Source organism: Suricata suricatta, chromosome 2 (assembly GCF_006229205.1).
Source record: "Suricata suricatta isolate VVHF042 chromosome 2, meerkat_22Aug2017_6uvM2_HiC, whole genome shotgun sequence".
Lineage (NCBI taxonomy): Eukaryota > Metazoa > Chordata > Mammalia > Carnivora > Herpestidae > Suricata > Suricata suricatta.
This window is the reverse complement of record NC_043701.1, coordinates 104,892,129-104,913,719: the sequence shown is the minus strand read 5'-3', so window position 1 is coordinate 104,913,719 and position 21,591 is coordinate 104,892,129. Positions and strand designations below refer to the sequence as shown.

Genomic DNA, 21,591 nt, shown 5'->3' with positions numbered 1-21,591 from the left:
AAAAATGGAGAATGCACAGTTTCCCTGGGTCTGCTGCCTCTGGACTCTTCTGAGACCACAACCATAGACTCACAGTGCCTTTGGCTTTGGGGGCCCTCATGTCATTGTTGGGGGATAGGCTATCAGAGCTAGATGTGGAATGAAGCCAGGTAAGCAAGGGTCTCTCCCTTAATGTGGGGAAAGGCTGACATATTCCTCACCCCGAGGGTGAAGTGGTAAATATACATAAACCTCTGCAAACGTTAGCACTCTATTTGAAATCTATATAAATTGCCCCAAACATTCTAAGTATACCTTGGCAAGGAATATTAAAATTTCCCAAACCATAAAATGTTTTCAAATACGCTCCCCTTACAAAGTCCCGCAAATGATTAGAAAAGAAATTTAGCTGGGGGCGCCTGGGTGGCACAGTTGGTAAGTGTCAGCCTCGTGATCTCAGCTCAGGTCACGATCTCGCGGTTCATGGGATCAGGCCCTGCACTGGGCTCTGTGCTGACAGCACGGAGCCTACTTGGGATTCTTTCTCTCTCCGCTGTCTCTGCTCCTACCTCACTTGCATGCCTTCATGTGCTCTCTCAAAATAAATAAATAAAAAAAAATATATTCAACTGATGTCCTTTATTGCTCTCTGGCATACGTCATTACCTCCAAGTTTGGAGTGGGACTATCTTGCTATGCCAACAGAGTGGCCCTCCGAGGGCCTGGTAGGTGGTAAGGCAGTTCAGTGTTTGCTGAAGAAGCCGTAATCTTTAAGGCAATGTAGAGAGCAGCTAAAGAAAGGCGCATTCTTTTTCATGGGCAGTGGACCCAGAGTGATTCAGTTAAGCCTTGCAAACCACAAATGGTGCGGTTCCTCTCCTGTCCCTAGTGGCTTTCAGAGTCCATTAACCAGCCTGGCTCCTTGCTTCCATGTTTCTGTAACCTAGGTTGATGTCACTCGTTCGGCTAACGTGGACTTAGCCGTTCTGGGTCACACCAAGGCAGGCACCGAGGACACAATGCAGCACCTGGAGGGTCTCTGGCAGATGCCCCTTCTACAAACCCCTAACGTTGCGGGTGAGTATTATGATCAGGGAAGTACCAGGGGCCACTGGGACCCAGAAGGAGACTCCCCCAATACTGGGCACAGTGGCAGAGGTGACGTCTGAGCTGACTTTGAAGGGTACATTCTTCAAAAGGAAGACAGACCGGGCAGGCAGATGACGCCATCAGGTCTCCCCAAATTGTTACGCAGAACGTCATGTGCTTTCATAAGATTTTTTTTTCATTTCTGTAATCAGAGCACAGGTTAAGTGACTTGCTTAAGGTCATGGCGAAGGGAGCTGGAGTTCTCAGATGAGGTTTGTGTTCTATTTATGTCTGAGGCTCACGCAGGTACTGGAATATACCATGAAACCTAGGATCGTGTGCTGAGCCCCCCGATCTTAAATCACAGCGGTGGTTTCACGATTTATTGTGCAGTGCTTGCTCTGGTTCTTGCTCTGACTCCTCCATGCAGAGGCCTGATTTCTTTGAGAGTCTGTGATTATAGACCTAAGTATGTCAAGCTCATGGGTGATGGGAAGCTCTCTAGCAACCAACATCAGGCCAGGTGGCCATTCGATTTCATCCTAATTAATGTCTGAAGAAAATGTACTGACTGTAAATGCCCAAACACATCTAGTCTACTTGATTTCATGAAAGATTGTTTTTGAGTTCAGAGAGATGCACCTCAGCCCATTCTATGTGGAGGTGGTAGAGCGTCTGTTGCAAAGAGGACACCAGCAGGCTCCACGTGAGGGACAGCTGACACCAACTGGGTCACAGGTCCACGGGTGAAAATGCTGCGGGAGCGGGTGGGCCTCCCGACCACCCAGGCAGGATGGGCTCTGAAAGTGTCGATGGCCAGCCTGGTGCCTTTGTTTTAATCAACTGTCAGAATGCATCACCTTTCAGCCTCACTTCTCTGGTGACGGGTCCACTGAGGACAGGTCCCTAGATACCCAGTCTCCTGTCTGGTTCTCCTGACTCCCTGAGAATGTGCGCAAACCAACTGTGTACCTACAGAGGGTGGAGCAAGGCCTTTATAAAATACACTGAGCGATATTAGCAAAACAAAAGCATGAAGCAAGTCAGTAATGAGGAGTTACGGCCTAGGGAGCTGATGACAGACAGAGGAGAGTGCAGAGGCAAATGCCAGCCTCTGGGAGAAACCCGGAGACCGCCCTGCCTGCTTCCTGTGCTGTCTCCAAGACGGAGAAGCTCCAATGAAAGTCCCACAGGAACACAGAAACCTCTGTGACTGGGAAAGCGGGTTTTGGTAGGAGGGGCCCTTGTGGTAGAAATAGACATGGTCAAAGCCACAGTCACCTCCTGGCAGGGAGCACGTCCCAGTTTCCTTCAGAGGGAGCAGCCTAGGAGAAGGGAAGTGAGGACTTAGTCCAGCTCTGTCCCAGGACTTAGGGAAGAGAGCACCCTACCCTTCATTCCCTTTCTGTCTCCTGCCCTCAGGACAATAAGATGCTGGCGTGGGGCTCTGGGAGAAAGGGTGAGAGAGGAGACCATTAAGATGGCCTCTAGGGGCCCCTGGGTGGCTCAGTCGGTTAAGCATCTGATTCCTGATTTCAGGTCAGGTCAAGATCTCACGGTTTGTGAGTCTGAGCCCCATGTTGGGCTGTCAGTGCAGAGCCTGCTTGGGATTAAGAAAAAAAAAAAGATAGCCTCCAAAATATTGTGTTAGAAACAAGAAAGCATTTTTGGAATCCCTAAATCTAGCAGATGGAAAACCAGACGGGATCTGAGGCTGAAGGGCAAGCTGGGGACCCTGCCTATTTCTCTCCTGTGTCCCTCTGCATCGAACCCTGGAATCTAGATGGAGATGAATTTGGAGAGTGAGGAGGGCGCTCAGACACCAGACTCAACCTGCAGTGTGTTCCCAGCACGTCAAGGCCAGCGACACGCCCTGCGGGGCACTGGTCCTCTCTGCGGCTGATCCCTACTTGCCCTGCCGGCAGAAATACTAGGAAAGACAGGTTCAACTCCATGCCCCTGTGGTCATAGGCCGTGTGACTGATTCCTCTCAACAGGCTTCTGTCAGACACACCCTGATGACTATCTCACTGAGGCTCAGCCTCTCCTACCAAAGCATTTCCACTGCGCTGGGACCTCAGGTTGGAAGGAGCCTGTCACACGACCCGAGGTGGGGTTTATCTCACTCTACTGTAGAGGGAAGAACGGAAGCTCACCCCATAGGGCAGGAGACAAACTGGTACAGAAGTGTGCGGGGTCAGGCACTTCTTTGTCTTACACGCATTGAAACGATGTATGTGTCACCTTGGATCCAGAAACTACTTAAGGCTTCTTCCTAAAAATTCACACAATACAGTAAAATACCAATAAAAATTCTTTTAAACGTTTATTCATTTTGGAGAGACAGAGTAAGCGGGGGAGGGGCAGAGAGAGACAAAGACAGAGTCCAAAGCAGGGTCCAGGCTCTGAGCCGCCAGCACAGACTCCGACATGGGGCTCAAACTTCCAGACTGAGAGATCGTGACCTGAGCCAAAGTTGGATACTTAACCTGCTGAGCCACCCAGGCGCTCCTAGAATGCCAGTTTTAAAAAAGTGGGTTTCGAAATCAGCACAAAGCTGGGGCAGGGGGGTGCCTGGATGGCTCAGTCAGTTAAGTGTCTGACTCTTGATTTCGGCTCAGGTCATGATCTCATGGTTCGTGTGATTGAGTTCTGCCTGACAGCTCAGAGCATACTTGGGATTCTCTCTCTCTCCCTCTCTCTCTCTTTTGAGATGAATAAACATTTTTTAAAAAAAGAAATCAGCGCAAAGGGAATATAAGGGCAGGACAGAGAAGAGGAGGCCAGCTGTAAAATCAGCACAAAAATCACCTGTGAGAAATGCAAGTCATCCTATTTGCTAGCAGATTCTGACCCCGCCTCCACATTAAGCCATGGATGGGGGGTGAGCGCTCAGCTCCGGGCAGGTGTTTACCTCGGTGTCTCCCTGCCACGTGTGTCTAAGCCAAGCAAGCTTACTTCTGGAAAATGTTGGGGGCGAGTCAGAAGCGCATTCTTTAAACATTTGCAAGGGAATCTCAAAAGTCCCTTGCATGGATGGGCTCCCAGCCGATGTAGGGATCCCCCCACCACCCACATCTAGTCTCCCAGCTTCTGCTGCAACAGCTCCAAAAACAGGAAGCCGTGCTGTACGGTGACTGTCAGAGAGTTCCTTGTGAGGCCCTGACGTCTGCCTTCCCTTTGATGAAGTTAGAGATAAAGGGTTATGCTTCACAGGAGAATCCTATTCAAATGGGGATGCATTTGTGTGTGTGTGTTGGCGGTATTCTGGGTGAAGGGGGCTGCTATTAGCCAGATGATTTTGTGGTAGGCTGAAAACTGTCCCCCCACAAAATATCTGGCCTAAAGACATAATCTCTGGCACTTGCAAATGTTACTCTGTTTGGAAAAGGCCTTTGTAAAAGATGGGATTAAGGATCTTGAGATCACCAGATGATCTCGGATTATCGAGGTGGGTCCTAAATGCCATCCCAAATGGCCTTGTGAGAGGCAGAGGGAGATTTGACACAAGGGAGGAGCAGGTGATGTGGGGCTGGAAGGGAGATTGGAGACAGGTGGCCACAGCCTTGAAATGGCTGCAGCCACCCAGAGCTAGGAAAAGCAAGGATGCATTCTCCCCTGCAGCCTCTAGAAGGAGCAGGGGCCTACCAACACCTGTGAACCCGATGCTGGACTTTCTTCTGCCTCTAGATTTGTGAGAGAATAAATAAGTCGTCTTTAAAAAATATTTCTTTTAGGGGTGCCTGGGTGGCTCAGCCTGTTGAGTATCCGACTTCGACTCAGGTCATGATCTCACAGTTCGTGGGTTTGAGCCCCGCGTCGGGCTCTGTGCTGACAGTTTGTAGCCTGGAGCCTGTCTTCGGATTCTGTGTCTCCCTTTCTCTCTGCCCCTCCTCAGCTCATGCTGTGTCTCTGTCTCTCTCAAAAATAAACATTTTTTTTAAACTTTTTTTAATGTTTATTTTTGACACACACACACACAGCATGAGCAGGGGAGGGTCAGAGAGAGAGGGAGACACAGGATCTGAAGAAGGCTCCAGGCTCTGAGCTGTCAGCACAGAGCCTGACACGGGACTTGAACCCACAAACCGTAAGATCATGTCCCGGGCCGAAGTCAACCGCTCAACTGACTGAGCCACTCAAGTGCCCCAATAAAAATTTTTTTTAAATGTTTGTTTATTTTTGAGAGAGAGAGAAGGAGAGAGAGACAGAGTGCAAGGGGGGTGGGGGAGGGCAGAGAGAGAGGGAGACAGAATCCACGGGGCTGGATCTTGCCAACTGGGGGATTATGACCTGAGCCCAAGTTGGATGCTCAGTCTTGAGACTGAGCCACCCAGGCGTCCCTAAATACATTGTCTTAAGCCACCAAGCTTGTGGTAATTTGTTGCAGTCACCACAGAAAACTAACACACTTCTGGGCACTGTTTGGTTCTTTCCTCCCTTTGCTATTTGTGTGTCACGCGGGGACATCATCAGTTAGTCTGCTGGCTGAACACGCTGTCCTAACTCTTCAATGCATTCAGATATGTTTCCTGCCGGGCTCTTGGGGTCATTTCAGTCCACAAGCGTCTTCTAGGTTAATGTAAGGATAGAATGACTTATTAATTATAAAGCCCTTAAAATAGTACCTGGCTCAAGGTAAATATATATACAGTGCCCGAGTCAAAAAGTGTATATAAATATTTGTCAAGTCGGAATAAATAAATAGGATCCTGTTTGGGGTCCTGGGGCTCTCACTTTTGTAGTGCCTTTCCTCTGTTGACTCTTCGGGAGCTAGAGAGCATTTTAAATTTAGTCTTGGGTTAATAACATTTCCCGTCAGAACGTGTTCTCAGTTTTATGGAAAAAGGTCATGGCTAGATGCATTAGATACCAGAAGGAAACACCCAAGTTTTAAGGCTCACAGCTGTCTCACGGAGAAAAGACTACAGTAAAATGCTCATTTCTTCCTACAGTCTTCTTTCCTTGGAGACGAAGGACTAATATTTAAATCCAGTCTTAGGGGCACGTGGGTGGCTCAGGCAGGTAAGCGTCTGACTCTTGATCTCACGGTTTGTGAGATCAAACTGCATGTTGGGCTCTGTGCTGACAGAAGCATCCTTGAGAGTGTCTCTCTCCTTTCTCTGCCCCTACCCCCTCTCTCCCTCTCTGACTGTATTGAAGAACAGTAAATTACCCTTTTCTCAACAAGGGAAGATGGGTTGGCCCAGGGAGGCACCATCAGACCAGGGTGGACCGGGGTGGAGACCAGGGGTGGGGCAGCACAGCCCTGGGGCCCTAGTTACGCTAGCAGAGGCCAGGGTTTTCGTTTCAATTCTGAAACTATCTGCTTGTGACCTTGAGCAAATCCTGCTACCAAATCTAAGCCGCAGTTTCTTCATAGAAGACTGTGGTTTAAAAAATATCTGTAACTTTTCTGATTGATGCCTCTTTATCTTGCAAATATCTTTTTAAAAAATGCCTTCTGTGGCTCTTGTATACAGTGATGTTTTTTGTCCCAACTTAGGTCAAAGGGCTTCATTCACTTTGCTAGAAGTCTTTCGACAACGCCACTGTCTATTTTCCATGTGCCTAGTCTATTCTGTGCTCTCAAATTGGGTGCTTTCCTCTGGTTCTGGGTGATGTTGAAAAAAGAGTAGCCACTGTGTGACCATAACCCATCAGACTGTGAGTAGGAAGCAGGTTTTCTTCGAAGGCTTGAGTGCATATACTTTTCAACAATAGTGGGGCCATCTGAACGTGATTTGATTTTTACAGCTTCCGGTGGATTTTCATATGAATACCTTTTGCTGTTGTGAGATCACACCTCGATTTTGCAGGGAAGGGTGGCTTGGAAATCACGGACGCGTTTCTAAAGTGCCACGTACCACTGCCACCTTGTAACTTACCGATGTAATTAACTGAGCAGTTTTGCTGTCTCAGGAATCATTATTTAAACAAATTTAAAAAGAAGTCAGGGAAAAAGGGGACAACTGTAAAATGGAGGTGGTGGATCTATGGGTTTTCACTGCAGAATCCTTTGTAACTTTTTTGTATCTTTGGAAGTTTTCATTTAAAAATGTTGAAAAATATGTAGGGCTGCTGACAGTCAAGAAAGATGAACTCCGGATGTGAGGGCGATCCGGCTGCGACATCTGTCACCCCATTGATCGTCAGGGTTGATTCGGCTGATCTGGCTGGCTAGGCGGGTGTCCCCTTCCTCCCTCACCACTCCAGGTGCCTCCCGAAGCTGCGCGCTCGGTCGAAGAGGATGACCATCCCCAATAGAGGAGGACCGTTCTTCGGTCAAGGGTATATGGGTAGCTGCGCTCCCCTGCTAGAACCTCCAAACAAGCTCTCAAGAAAGATGAACTCTGTGGTGGTGGGGAGGAGGAGAATTAATCACTAGTTCAAGTGCATCAGCTGGCACCTCGGGCAGCCTCTCTGCCCTGTTCCTGGAGTCTCACCCCTTCTTGGCTCAGCCCAAAGAGGGATGTAATACCTGATTCACTGAATGGACTAGGCTCAGAGTTGGATCAGATGGTCTCCTCTCCAGTCTTCTACTACCTCACACAGCCTTTAGCTGACTCCTGCTCACTGACACCAAGGACAAGATTAAAAAAAATTTTTTTTTAAGTTTATTTGGAGAGAGAGCAAACGGGATAGGGGCAGAGAGAGAGAATCCCAAGCAGGCTATGCAGTGTCAGCACGATGCCCAATGGAGGGCTCGAGCTCACAAACCATGAGATCATGATCTGAGCTAAAATTAAAAGTCAGATGCTTTAACCAGTCGACTGAGCCACCCAGGTGCCCCTAAGGAAAGGTGTTTCTAATACTTGTTTAAAAAAATTAATACTTTATGGTGCTCAAGAAAGATGGGATGTTTCGAGTATAAAGGATCAGTGATATGTTCATCTTCACTTATGAGCTGACAAGTCAGATTCAAAAAGCTGTGATCAGCATACTACATTGTCATTTTTCCTAATACTTGTTTCTTTACGGACTTTTCCCTTTAAATCATGTCTTCCTCCCTCTTTCCTTAGTATCTACAGGCTCCATCCTATGGCTATTATGTGATGTCATTCCAGTTGGTTTTGTTCACTTTGGATTCTTCTTTTTAATGTTCTGTGTTGGTTTCATTATCCTCGGGATAAATGACAACTCGAGACGCCCTCTGTTATCTGATCTTACATGGCTTCCTAGGCTCATTTTTAAAACTCCCCGTGCCCACCCCCCACCCAGTTGTATGGACTTCAGTTCCCTGCACACGTCTCGTTCTCCGCCCTCCAGGACTTGGCGTGCATGCTTATTCTCCCTCCAGGGATAGTGGAAAGTTCCTTTCCTTACCCCCTCCTCTCGGAGGACCTTCTCGACTTCCGAGACCGGAACAGGTGCTCCTGCTCTGCATTTCACTGGAGCCCCTTTACAGCACCTACCATGTGCCAGTGCAGTGCCGATCACTTCTGCTGGCTTTCCGAGGGCTACTCACCGCTGCGTCCACACGGACGCACAGCCGGTGCTCCGTAGGATGTTACATGTGTAAGGGAATGATGAGTAAGAGAGTAAACGAAACAGGGGGAGAGAAAACGGGGAGCGTTATCTCACCTTTATCTAAGGTAAGGTTATCTTGCTTTTACCTAATATCACTTTCATTGAGATAGAACCCACCCCTGTAAAGTGTATGACTCAGTGGTTTTAGTTATGTATTTGGATCAGTTGCAAAAAAAATTTTTTAATGTTTATTTTCATTTTGAGAGAGAGAGAGAGAGAGAGAGAGAGAGAGAGAGAGAGAGAGAGAGAAGGAGAGGGGCAGAGAGAATCCTAAGCTGGCTCCAAATTGTCAGTGCGGAGCCTGACATGGGCTCGAAATCCCAAACCATGAGATCATGACCTGAGGCGAAATCGAGTCAGCCACTTAAGGACTGAGCCCCCCAGGCGCCCTGGATCAGCCATTTTTAAAGAGTAACTTAGTTACGGGAAAATACTGAATTCATGAAAAACTTGTAAAAGCTCAGTTTATTTTGACTTTATTAAGAGAAAAATGTTTCTGTTGTAAGAACACAATACTATTTTTTTTAATTTTTTTATTTTTTTTAGTGTTTTATTTATTTTTGATACTGAGAGAGACACAGCATGAGAGGGGGAGGGGCAGAGAGAGGAGGAGACACAGAAACGGAAGCAGGCTCCAGGCTCTGAGCTAGCTGTCAGCACAGAGCCTGACGCAGGGCTCGAACCCACAAACGTGAGATCTGACCTGAGCCGAAGTCGGAGGCTTAACCGACTGAGCCACCCAGGCGCCCCCACAATACTATTTTAAATATATTATTTAGAGCCAGTAACTTACCATCTAAGTTAAAAAGATATAAACATGTCTGAGGAATGAAATATAAAGCTTTTCTTGCATGTGGATCATGGATTCGTGGTCCCCCTCCATTGCTGGCACTTCCCCGATGTGGCCTATGACACAGGACTCTCCCCTCGCCACACCCTTCACCCCCCCCCCAGCCACACCCCTGCGCTGCGCTTGCCTGTGTCTGTTTCTGTAGGTGGTTCGGTGTTTCCTACGGGGGGGTATGTGGCGTAGAGTTCTGGGGGTTTTCAATGCCATAACCAGTGCTTTCTTTCTCGGGAAGTGTATCCAAATCTTTGCTTCATTTTGCTCAACAGAAATAAGGAGCCTGGTTTATATTCGTCTTCCCTTTTTCGTCGGCAGTTGGCCGTGCCGCAGATCATAAAGAACACTACTGTGGATGATAAAAGAAGTATTTAGAGTGACACATTCCGCTGAAAATCAACTCAGCAAGTTCTCGGGGGAGGCCCGGGACTGGGGGAACATGTTACCTCCGCATGTATAACCGGAACCACACTTTTACCCAGGTTGGGGGAGTCCCGTGTTTACACACACGGAATCCGAACAGAAGACACGCACAATATAAAACACGAGGGAACATAAAAGGAGGACAGCAGGGTTCCAATGGTTGTGAGAGGCGGGCGGCCTCGTTTTTCCTGACCGGGAGTTACAACGGATCACTTGACAAGTGGAAGTGGGACCAGCACAGTCCCCGGGGCTCCGGACACGGCGACCATGGTGCTAAGCTGGCCCTGGGAGCTCAGCGGGAGGGAGCACATGGACTCGAGGTTTTGGAAAGTCTTCCTTCCACAGAGAGGCCAAGATGACTGACTGTATCCAGTCAGGCAGAGAAGAGGCCGCTCCAGGCCCTGAGAAGAGCACCAGGCACACGCGGAGCTGAGGAGGCTGCAGCAGAGAACGGGGGTAGGGACATGCTGGCGGAGAAGGAATTAGGGCCGGAATAGTGAGGACCACGCTTCTGCAAAGCGGAAACAAAAAGTCGTTCCTCAGGAAGAGACAAGAAGCTCCTGGGCCGGCAGTAAGAAATGATGAAAAATTCAGAGGGAACCGCAACGGTGCTGTGAAGATTTATGTGGCCCCGGTCCGGGCTCAGGGCCTATGAGGAGGCTGTTGTGAACTCTCAGGCAGGAGACCAGAGCTGACCCGGAGGCTGAGGGAAAAGGGGCATTTCCAGAGAAAAACTTTGAGGAAGGATTCTGTTTGGGTGGGTAGAGGGCGGTGAGATGGAGTTCAGCTACAGAAGTAGAGGCAGGGCCTTGCTGGTGCTGCCTGGCAGGTGGTGGGCAGGCACGGAGAACAGGAAGAGGGGCGGGCTGGAGGTGCTGGGTCTGGGAGGCCCACGTAGTGGGAGTTGGGTGCGTGAAGAGCGAGAGAGAGGAGGGAGGCTGAGGCCAGAGTCCTGGGACAGACACCTGGCAGCTGGCTTCCTCTGAGTCTCAGGAGCACAGAGTCAGGGGACTACGGGAGAAAGTGTGTCTCACAAAGAGGAAAGGCTGTGCAGAAGCAGGCTTGACCGACTGTTCTCGAACCAAGAGTTGTGCATGTATGTCTGCAGAGGGGAAGGAGCCGGTGCACGGGAGAGGACACGGAGGGAGCTGTGTCTCAAGACCCGGAAGGGAGAGCATTAGCTGAGCATGAGAAGAGACTGAGGCTGCAGGAGTGAGGATGGCCTTTTCACAGAGGTGGAGAAGGTTCGGAGCTGGGGTGCTTTCCTTGCCACCCGCACCCCCACCCTCAGACCGGCCTCCGAGTCTGCTCCCGGCCCTTGTGGCCAGCACAGGCTGCAGGGAGGGCCGGCTGTGGGCCAGGAGCCTGGCTGTGACCAGGGGGAGGGGGACACTTACAAGTAGAAGACAGCCCAGAGAGGAAGGGAGCACGGGTCCAGGACCAGAGAGAGGGCAGGAGGGAAGAAGGCAGGCAACCAAACGAGTTCTGAGTTGAAGGAGGAATGAAGCTCAAGCAATGTGTAAGCAGCTGGAGCCTCGGCAAAGTGAGGGCAGACGTGGGAGGAAGGAGCGTGGGGAGGTTCACTGGAGGGGACCACGAAGGTAGCGGAGCGACACGGAGGTCCGGCTGAGGCTCTGTGTGCACGTAGTGCCGGCTTTGTGGGAAGACAGCCGCAGAGACTCTTCCAAACAACTCTACTGAGGGGCGGCTGGCAGAAGGGCCAGAAGCTGGTTTCAATGGACTAACGGAGATGAACCGTCAGCTGCCTACAACTGCAGGTGAGAAAGTGAGACACAGTTGGTCAGAAGTGGAGGTCAAAGGAAGATGGAAAGGCGGCCCACAGCAGGGACGGTGGAAGGGAGGACTGGGGGCGGGGGCGGGGGGTGCAGTGGCCAGTGGGGCAGATTTCAGAGTCAGTTTCAGGTCCTGGTACACGTGACATGGAGTGCAGGTGTTCCAGGGGCTGAGAACAGCAAGGCACGGATGTGGATGTCCTTGACCCGAAGTGAAGGACCCTGAGAGACATGCACTGAAGTCCTCAGGGGACGGAGGTGACCCAGAGGCAATCAGGGGCTGGGTCATGCCGGGGCACCTACATATTTTACAATGGCCTTGGTCTCATTTGAGGAGGATGCTTGTCTGAATGTGTGAGTGCTAAGAGGCCTTTGTACCTCTTCAAAGGTCTTGAGATTTGTAGATGGTGCAATCACTTCCCATATCCCATTCCATCCTCTGGAAGAAGTAGACCATGGCACTTTCCAGCAGTAAGCCGCTCAAGATGGCCAGAAAGGAGAGCTTTCGGCTGATGTTCAGGGTCACTGGAAAAAAAAAGGCAACTAATAAGTCCTGAAGAGTTTAATTCAAGCGAAGTCGGCATGTAAATTACACGGCATTATGAATGGAATTGTTTTGTCAAGCTGTTTTTAGAAAAATCTCTATTTGTTTGTATTCATCAGTGCTGTTATCTTCTCCCACTTTTTTTTTAATCTACAGACCTTTGGAGAGAAACAAAGCAGGTGCTGATAACAAACCCACTATGTTTCTCCTCCTGAAATCAAGACACAGATTTCCATGAATACTGAAGGAGAAAATTCAAAGTAGAATCAAGGGTTATAAAGAGATTAGCAAAATAACAAAACCAAAAACAAAGACTCTCCGTTTAAAAGTTTATGAGACAATAAGCATTAGGATAAAAGGTATCAGGTAATAGGTTCATTTAAAATAACCCTCCTCACAACAGACGGGGAAAAACGAAGGCCCACAAGGCTGCTGACCCCTCCTCTGGTGTGGCGGGAAGGGTGCCTCCTGGCTTAAGGTGCCCGGACAGGTATATGTGGACAAGTCTCTCACAAAGCGGAGGTATGAATGCCACCCTAGGAACCCCGTGGCACTGAGGTAATGCACAGAAGGGTGCTCTGAGAACTAAAAGTGCCACGTGGTTCATGTGAACAGATACTGGCTATCTGCTCTGAATAAGGCACCAGAGGAGTGTCAGGCACTGTCATTATCCCACCGAGGGTCCCAGTGTTTCTCACCGTTCGCAACAGAGGGCTGCAGAAACAAGGCTTTAAGCTTGCATGTGGGGTGAAGGTGGAGAGGACAGAAGGAAACACAAACGTACCTCTAATTGCCTGAAAATTGGACGTAAGGACAAATACTTTGATGAGCCTGAGGCACAGCGGTGTGTAGTCATGCTCCCAAATGACGGCTGGAATCAGCAAGAGTTTTCCGTAGCTGGACAACAACAATGCTTTCAGCAGCAAAATGAAGTTGTGTTTTTTATTTGCTGTCATGGGCCGTTCTAGCCACAGGAAAGTAAAGATGCCCGTAAAAAAGGCAGCTTGTTCTAAGGAGGAAGCGGAGCACAAAAACATGAATGTCCCCATCGGAACCACAGCTCTTGAAAAACAAGCCACAATTCCAAAATACAACTCATCAGTTGACTTCATTAAAACTGCTTTACCAAGATCAAATTTTCTTATCCTCCCTCTTCTTCCTTTTTTTTTTTTTTTTTAAAATAGGCTCCTGCCTTTTGTGTCAAATCGTGCTGGTGTGATTTCAGAAACATACTTCAACAATTCTTTTTGTGGAATATTTCATCACCCGAAGTAAAAGCAAGCCCACTAGAATTGTGATCATCAGCTCTCTGACATTGTCTGTAGGAAGTAAGGCTCTGTTTAGATATTTTCAGTGTTCGAGAGCTCCACAGAAAGAATAAAACAGGAGCTGGAGGTTTTTAAGTCTGAAAGATAGGACCCACCCTAAGAATTACACATGAAGATGTTTTTCTTTGCTCATCCTCCCACTATTTAGTGAGTGCCTATTATCTACAAGATTTTGAATACTGTTATCTAAATTTAAAGCTTCCTGAATTTTAACAGGCTTTCTGAGTACAATTCCTTATCCTTCCAGAAAGAATTCAGAGAGTCTGGTGCAGAAGAAGCCGCAGTACCGCGGGGCCACAGAACAGAGCACAGCCTGCCCGACCCCGTCAACCAGGATTTTAACAGTTCTTTTAACTGCGGTGTTATTTTTATTCAGACTGTTAGTCCTCTGATTACCCAGCTGCATACGTTTTCAGTGAACTGTCCCCAATTCTATTTTTTCCCCATAAGCTATGTTATGTAGGTTTCTGCAGAATCAGATTTTTCTGGAACACGTGTATTATCTTATAGGAGGAACAACTGTATTCCTCCTAAAATGTTTTATAACCAAACAGAGCCAAACTAGAGAGGTTCCAAACACAGGTGATTAGAATTAGTAAAAATAATTTTGGCTGGCTGATCTGCATGAAGTGTGATCTGTCCCTCGGCGGGGGTTGGGAGGTCGGGGAACACCCTATCTTCCTGCAGACTAACTCAAGGGCTTGTCGACTGCAAAGATCTTAACTAGGCAGACCTTATAGCCTGAGATGTGGACCAAAAAAGTAGTGAAAGCAACAAAGAGCTTTCCTTCCCAACAAGAACGATCTAACGACGGTGGGTTGTCTCCGGTCTCTGGAGACACTTGGACAAAGTTAGGTCATTTTGCAGAGCTGAGAGAAGGCTTTCTAGCACTGGAGAGAAGGGCGGACTGGATAACCTCCACATCTTTCTAACTCGGAACCTGAGAGGTGTATGCACGCGCACCAGCCCTTGGGCTCTGTGATCTTTCACAAGGCAGGTGCTGTGCGGCTGGCATGGATCGGCCAGGTTCAGGAGGACCCGCTACCTGCTTAGAGTGCTGCGTGGAGAAAACACCAGATGGGGAGATCAGAGAGCCACCTGTCTCAGTGCTGACACTAACCTGCAGTGGGATTTTCAGGAAATCTCTGCCTTCCTACTTCTAAGTGTCCAGAGCTTTAGACATGGGAGAGCCTAACCTATCTACCAAAGACGACGGCAGTGAACATTCAATTGATAAAACCGTAAAAGCAGTGTTTAAATTACAAAATGCTATATTTATGTAGGACTTTTTTTTATAAGCTACTTTGGGGTTCAGAATCTAATAGTGGATGAAAAAGTAACAGTAGGAAAAAATTTCTGATTGTCGAAATATCCATGATAGAATAGGTGCTACAGGAATTCTGAACTATTGGAAAATAATCCTGGTTTATTTTTTATATTAAAAATTATGGACATACAGGAGTTTATCCTTGGAAGTTTTAAGAGGCTTTGCTTTAAAGCTTAAAATTACATGAGATTCGAGTTCTTGGCTTAGGCAATGTTCTCAAGGATGTTTTTAGCATTATTATGTACGTTTGGGAATTCTTAGTATATAAATTTTAAAGCCTCAGAAATGGATGTGAGGACCCAAGAAATGAGAGCAAATAGAGAAGAAAAGGGGACAAAAGAGGAGCCACAGTCCAGGAATATGACACTGCAAGGTGCTGGAGGCTCAGTAGCTAAAGTAATATTTCACTGTCAGCAAAGAGCTCCAGAAGCAGAGCATGAAAACCAGTAAGTAAGAAAACAGTGACAGAAATTAATTCGACCCAATTCTGACCTCAGTCACAAACTCGGATTCTGAAGAAAAGCAGTTCCTTGAATTTAAGGAATTTGGGACAGATGTCACTTTTCCTGAATGCAGTCAAATAAAGAACAAGTGTTCCCTAATAAAAAGCTTGCATTCACTCAATGCATTTAGCACAACACATTGGACCATGTCTGGCAATTATTGATCTGTTTTAGTAAACATGGGACCTGGGGAATCTTTCAATTGGAGAATCAGAAATTAAATTTAAGAATTTTGTCAACGATATTCTGCCTAAACATATTTTATGAAACTCTCTAATGTGATAAACATAACCATTTCCGTAACATACGGGTGGTGACAAAAAAAACAAGCAAGCGTATAATTTAGCCAAACTCATCTAGCAGGTTAGAAGCAGAGCAGAAAGTGTAAGTCTCAAGTCCATGTCCACCCGGCCTCTCACTGATGAGTAAGCCCCGCCCACGTCACTTCCGATCGGAAGAGCAGGTACTTGTTAGCTGAGAACAAAAAGCGTGGCTTCTTCCTACCTAGAGAAGCAATTGCAAACATTCTATAGAAGTCCCACTCCTTGGCATATCTGATGAAGTCGTCAGGATCGAGGTTCTGGTTTGAATCTTGAAGCTGCCACCACCTCAGGTAAGCTTCGCAAAGCAAACAAAATATGCAGAGTTTCCCATGCATCTGGGAGTCAAAAAGACAAGGCCATTCACTGGGTAGAGAGACACGTAATTATACTAATACCGAGTAGGCGCAGACATAGCTAAGTACTTGTGGCTTTGAAGAACCTCCTATCCTGCAGCGTTTCAAATGCAGACCTGCCCAGTTCAGGGTGTAATTGGGTTGCCGAGGTAGACCCTGGACCCTCTGGTGGTTCTTCATCAGCAATGACCCTCAGAATCACACGGGGAGAGTTTTCAGACGAGGCCCCAGTCCTGATTCTGAATCTTTGGAAGTATATCCTACATATGCAATTTTGAAACAGTTCTGTGGCTGAAGGCAGGTTCTGATGTACACCCCTAGCTAAGAACCACTGCTCTAAACACTAGTTCACCCTTCACACTATGTTCTCGGCATCTGTCCTATATGCAGAATCAAGCACAGAATTTATGCGAGTCATGGATAGGAAGAGGCAGCAATGAGGACAGATTTTAACCTGAAGATTCCATAACCCACACAGGAAACTATTAGTTTGAACATAAATGTTTACTTTTATTTATTTTTTTAAGTTTTACTAAATTTTTTAAATGTTTGTTTTAAAAAAATTTATTAATTTACATCCAAGTTAATTTGCATATAGTGCAACAATGATTTCAGCAGGAGATTCCTTAATGCCCCTTATCCATTTAGCCCGCCCCCCCACAACCCGTCTAGCAACCCTGTTTGTTCTGTATATTTAAGTCTTTTATGTTTTGTCTCCCTCCCTGTTTTTATATTATTTTTGCCTTCTTTCCCTTATGTTCATCTGTTTTGTATCTTAAACTCCTCATATGAGTGAAGTCATATGATATTTGTCTCTCTCTGACTAATTTCACTTAGAGTAATACTCTCCACTTCCATCCACGGGGTTGTGAATGGCAAGATTTCATGCTTTTTGATTGCCACGTAATGTTCCATTGTGTATATATTCCAAATCTGCTTTATCCATCATCCATCAATGGAAATTGGGCTCTTTCCACACTTTGGCTGTTGTAAACACTGGGGTGCATGTCTCCCTTTGAAACAGCACACCTGTATCCCTTGGATAAATACCTAATAGTGCAGTTGCTGGGTCGTAGGGTAGTGCTATTTTTAATTTTTTGAGGAAACTCCATACTGTTTTCCAGAGCGGCTGCACCAGTCTGCATTCCCACCAGCAGTGCACAAGAGTTCCCTTTTCTCTGCATCCTTGCCAACATCTGTTCTGAATATAAATTTTTAAAATATGGGTCCTATGCTGGAGGAGTATAACTTAATATATGGGAAAAATAGCACTTAAACGGCAGAAAGTTCTAAAGCTGTAAGTTCTAAGAGTCTGAAACTTTGGAAAAAATAAAAATACCAGGTAACAAGAATTGATTTTTTATAACACATTACTCCTGGGGCACCTGGGTGGCTCAGTCAGTTAAGTGTGCAACTCTTGATGTCGGCTCAGGTCGTGATCTCATGGTTCGTGAGTTCGAGTCCTGTATCAGGTTTCTGTGGGGACAGTGTGGAGCCTGCTTGGGATTCTCTCTCCTCACCTCTCTGTCTCTGCCCTTCACTTTCTTTCTCTCAAAATAAAGAAATAAACTTTAAAAAAGAAAATAAAACCCACTACCTCTATGGGTTGGACTTTATCAATATAAAGTGGGGACAAGACAGAGTGTGAAAACCCAATGCAGTCCCGGGATGGGTATCAGTGTGGGCTTTTGAGGTTCAGGTTGGCACAGTGGTTCTCCTGGCTATACTTCAGAATCACCTGCGGGGCGGGGGGAGGTGAGGGAGGTATGGAGGGGATTAAGAAATACTGATGCCTGGGGCGCCTGGGTGGCTCAGTCAGTTGGGTGTCCGATCTCGGCTCAGGTCATGATCTCACGCTCTGTGAATTTGAGCCCCGCGTTGGGCTCTGTGCTGACAGCTCAGAGCCTGGAGCCTGCTTCAGATTCTGTCTCCTTCTCTCTTTGCCCCCTCCCTGTTTGCTCTCTTTGTCTCTGTCTCTTTCTCTCAAAACTAAATAAACATTTAAAAAAAATAAAGTATTTCTCTCTTTTAATGCTTGCTTACTTCTTCTAAGTATTTTCCCCTCCCTCCCTAGATATATTTAATTTTATTGTTAGAAATAACTGACATCTGTTTCAAAAGGGAACCCATTAAAAGTCAATACAGATTATGGTTTGTCAATTTCCTCCTAGTGACTATATTCTTAAAAATTCACTAAACATTGCGTGCCTTGTTTATCAATGCCTGCTATTTCTAGAAACTTCCAGACATTGTTGAGATAAAAGACCCACCCTTATTAGGATTTCTTTTTAAAATAATGTTCTTTAATTCTGTTCAAATTATTCTTCAAAAATGCAAGAGCATTATCAAGTAAAATTAGAAGATAAAAAAATTAGCACAACTTACGTTTATTTTAGTATTGAAAAGAATATGTCTGTAGGCCTGGGCTTTGCATAAAATAGCATTAATCAAGATGATAACAGGATCATACTCGATATACTTGTCTACAGGTTTCTGGCAGGACTTCTGAAAAAATGCAAGATAATATTAGAACAAGCAAACTCATACATTCTCAAATCTTAAAGGATTTTGAACTATCAGAGTCTATTTTGGACTTGTGTAGCAAGAAGGGCATGTCAGCATTTATTTAAATTAACTTCTCTTCAGATACAAAATGTTCACTCACATATGCTCTGGTTTCAGAAATGACTAAATACAGTCTTCTAGGCTAGAAATATTAATCTTTTAATCTCATACATAAGGAATTAAAAGTATTTGATTTTTTAAAAAATATTTTTTTAATGTTTATTTTTGAGAGAGAGAGTGCGTGCAACGGTGTGAGAGAGGCAGAAAGAGAGAGAGAGAGAGAGAGAGAGAGAGAGAGAGAGAGAGATAGAGACACTGAATCGGAAGCAGGCTCCAGGTTCTGAGCTGTCAGCACAGGGCCCAATGCGGGGCTCAAACTCATGCACCACAAGATCATGACCTGAGCGGGTTGTAGGCTTAACCGACAGAGCCACCCAGGCACCCCATCTAACTTACATTCAAAAAGGAACACTTTGCCTGCTGGGTGAAGAGATTGAAGAGGTTCAAGGGTGCTACAGGTTGAATTATGACAACAATCCAGGTGGGACATGGCGGCAGTATGGACCGGGGTTGCAGTGGTAGAGGGGGTGAGAAGCAGTGAATTCTGAACACGGTCTGAAGACAGAGTTAACAGGACCTGCCAAGCAGCCGAATAAGGAAATGTGGTAGAAAGGAATCAAGGACAACTCCAAAGTGTTTTGGTCTTAGGAACGAACTCAGTAGAGTTGCCATTAACTGTGAATGTTTGAGAGAACTATACATATCCAACTGAAGAAGTCAAGTAGTTAGCTGGACATTTGTGTCCTGGAATACAGGGAAGAGGTTCAGGCTAGAGGTTTAAATTTGGGAACTGTCAATGTTTAGATGGAATATAAAGCCAGGAACCAGAATGAGCTCTTCAAAGGAGAGTGTGTAAACAGATAAAGACCCAAGAACTGAGCCTCATGTAAGAGGAAAGGCAGGTGACACAGAACCAGAGAGGAGATTAAGAGGAAACAGCTAACCAGACAAGAAAACCAGAAGAGCCTGGTGTCCTAGCAGGTGCACGCAGTGTGTCCAGGGGAAAGTAATAAGGCCAAATGCTTCTGAGAGTGAACTGAGAATACACTATTGGATTTAGCAAAGTAGAAGTCAGTGATCTTAAGAGCAGTTTCTAGTGAAATGCTGGGTTGGAAGAACGTGTGTCTGAAGAAGATCCAATAGAAACTAGGAAAGGAAATCAAGATAGCAATTCAAAAATATCTCTTAGAGGACTTTTGCTGTCAAAGGGAAGGGGGGAAAAGGGCAGGAGCCAAAGGAGGCAGTGGGGTCAAGTGTGTGTGTGTGTGTGTGTGTGTGTGTTTAAATTAAGGAAAGACTAGTACATGATTCAGGAGAAAAGAGTATCGTCACTGGGATGTCCCTAGTGGAAGAGGATAGGATCTAGTGCACACAGGCACGTTGGTTTTGGACAGGTATACGGAACAGTTCGTCCATTCTAACAGAAGGGAAGACAGTGCATATGAATAACGTGCTAGTATTGGATTTATGTGGTCACGAAGCTTGTGGAAGGTGTCCTCTTTCTTTTTTTTTTTTTTAAGCAAAGAGGGCAGTATATGTGGGGAAACTTGAGGAGCGAAAAGGTTTGTGGGATGTGAATGGATGAGTGAAATGTAATGTGACGGCCAGATGGCAAGTGAGGTTCGTGGGCATGAATTTAGGTGTTTTTTCTTCAGTGAAATACAGCTGCAAGGGAGAGGAGACAGATCAGACACTATGCTGAACTCAACCAGGGCTGAATTTTGCCAAGTGAGGGAAAGCACTTGAGACAGGAACACTGGTTATGTCGGCTGACAACAGATTAAATAGGAACAGATTCCTCCTCTGCTTCCTTGCATATTACTACAGGCCATGGTTTCCTAATGCGAATTATTATTAGCAAACCATCAGGAAGGAGATCAGAAATGGGACAAAAAACGTACTGACTGCCTACTATGCGGCAGGTTCTTTGCTAATACCGCAAAAAGAACCTCCAATTTTGTGACTTTTTAAACATAAAGTCATTCCCTATAGACGACGAACACGCTGAAAGCAAAATGTTCACGTCATTTTTGGTGTTTGTGTCACCAGCGTTCAACCTTAGCGCTTTGCACACAGCACAAACTGTACATTCGATAATCACAAAGGATGAAACCCGAAATAAAGTGTTCTAGGAAATTTTAATACGGGTTATGAAGTGTAAGGATGATAACCTTTATCTGTGAAAGAAAGGGCGAACAGCTAAAAACTAAACAGTTTGGGCGTGAACTCAAACGTCAATATGATTCGATTTTTAAATTTCTCCGCCCAACGCCTACATCCATCTCCATTCGAGGATCCGTCCGCCGCGTTAGGTCTCACCAGCAAACACGACGGGTATGAGAAAACCACTGTAGGGTAGTGAGTTAATACTACAGATAACCGCAAAGGCTCGACTGATTCCTGACAGGAATGTCAAGTGAACTGACACTGAACTGAAGACTCTTTTAGAGGACCCTGAAACCCGTTGATTTTTACTGCCCTGAAAAGCTGACATACATATCCCACTGCCTCTCACGGTCCCTGAATCCCGCCAAGCCATTTTCTTTCCAAGGACACCCACGCCTGACAACTCACGCAGATGGTTATCTTCAGCACTCCGTGGTTATAGTCTCGGTACAACTCCTTGGCCTCTTGGTTGCATTCGATGCACCTGTACTGGCAGGAGGCCGAGGCAGCAGTAGGAGTGGCTGCAACCCCGTCCGTGCTCCCCTGGCCCGCGGCCACCCCTTCTGCGTTCCCTTTGCCTGGCCGTAGCCCACTCCGCCCACCGGTGCCCATTTCCACGCAACAGCAGCCGAGAACTTCCGATTCAGTGGCGGGGGAAGACGTCAGACATCAGACCGGAAAACCTGCCCCGCGCGGTGCTTGCTGGGATTCGTAGTCTTATCCTCGGAAACGGGACTCGCCGCTGGCCGAGCTGGGACTACAAC

The 21,591-nt window shown here is 46.6% G+C and overlaps 1 protein-coding gene across 3 annotated transcripts; it reads right to left on the bottom strand.

Moving 5' to 3' along the window:
- Positions 1 to 9,753: 9,753 nt before the first annotated feature.
- ARV1 (ARV1 homolog, fatty acid homeostasis modulator) lies at positions 9,754 to 21,489 on the bottom strand. Of its 3 annotated transcripts, none has more exons than XM_029931248.1 (6): positions 21,236 to 21,489; positions 18,422 to 18,541; positions 15,865 to 16,018; positions 12,987 to 13,211; positions 12,037 to 12,183; positions 9,754 to 9,791 (listed from the first exon to the last, which is right to left on the bottom strand). In XM_029931248.1, exons 1-5 carry the CDS (start codon positions 21,437 to 21,439, stop codon positions 12,041 to 12,043), a joined length of 846 nt encoding a protein of 281 aa, XP_029787108.1. In that variant the 5' UTR covers positions 21,440 to 21,489; the 3' UTR covers positions 9,754 to 9,791; positions 12,037 to 12,040. The 3 variants fall into 3 exon arrangements, with proteins under 3 accessions (XP_029787108.1, XP_029787103.1, XP_029787115.1); XM_029931243.1 differs by lacking the exon at positions 9,754 to 9,791 and adding an exon at positions 9,797 to 11,637; XM_029931255.1 differs by lacking the exon at positions 9,754 to 9,791 and adding an exon at positions 9,797 to 11,637 and having other exon boundaries at positions 18,422 to 18,538.
- Between the last annotated feature and the right edge of the window lie 102 nt (positions 21,490 to 21,591).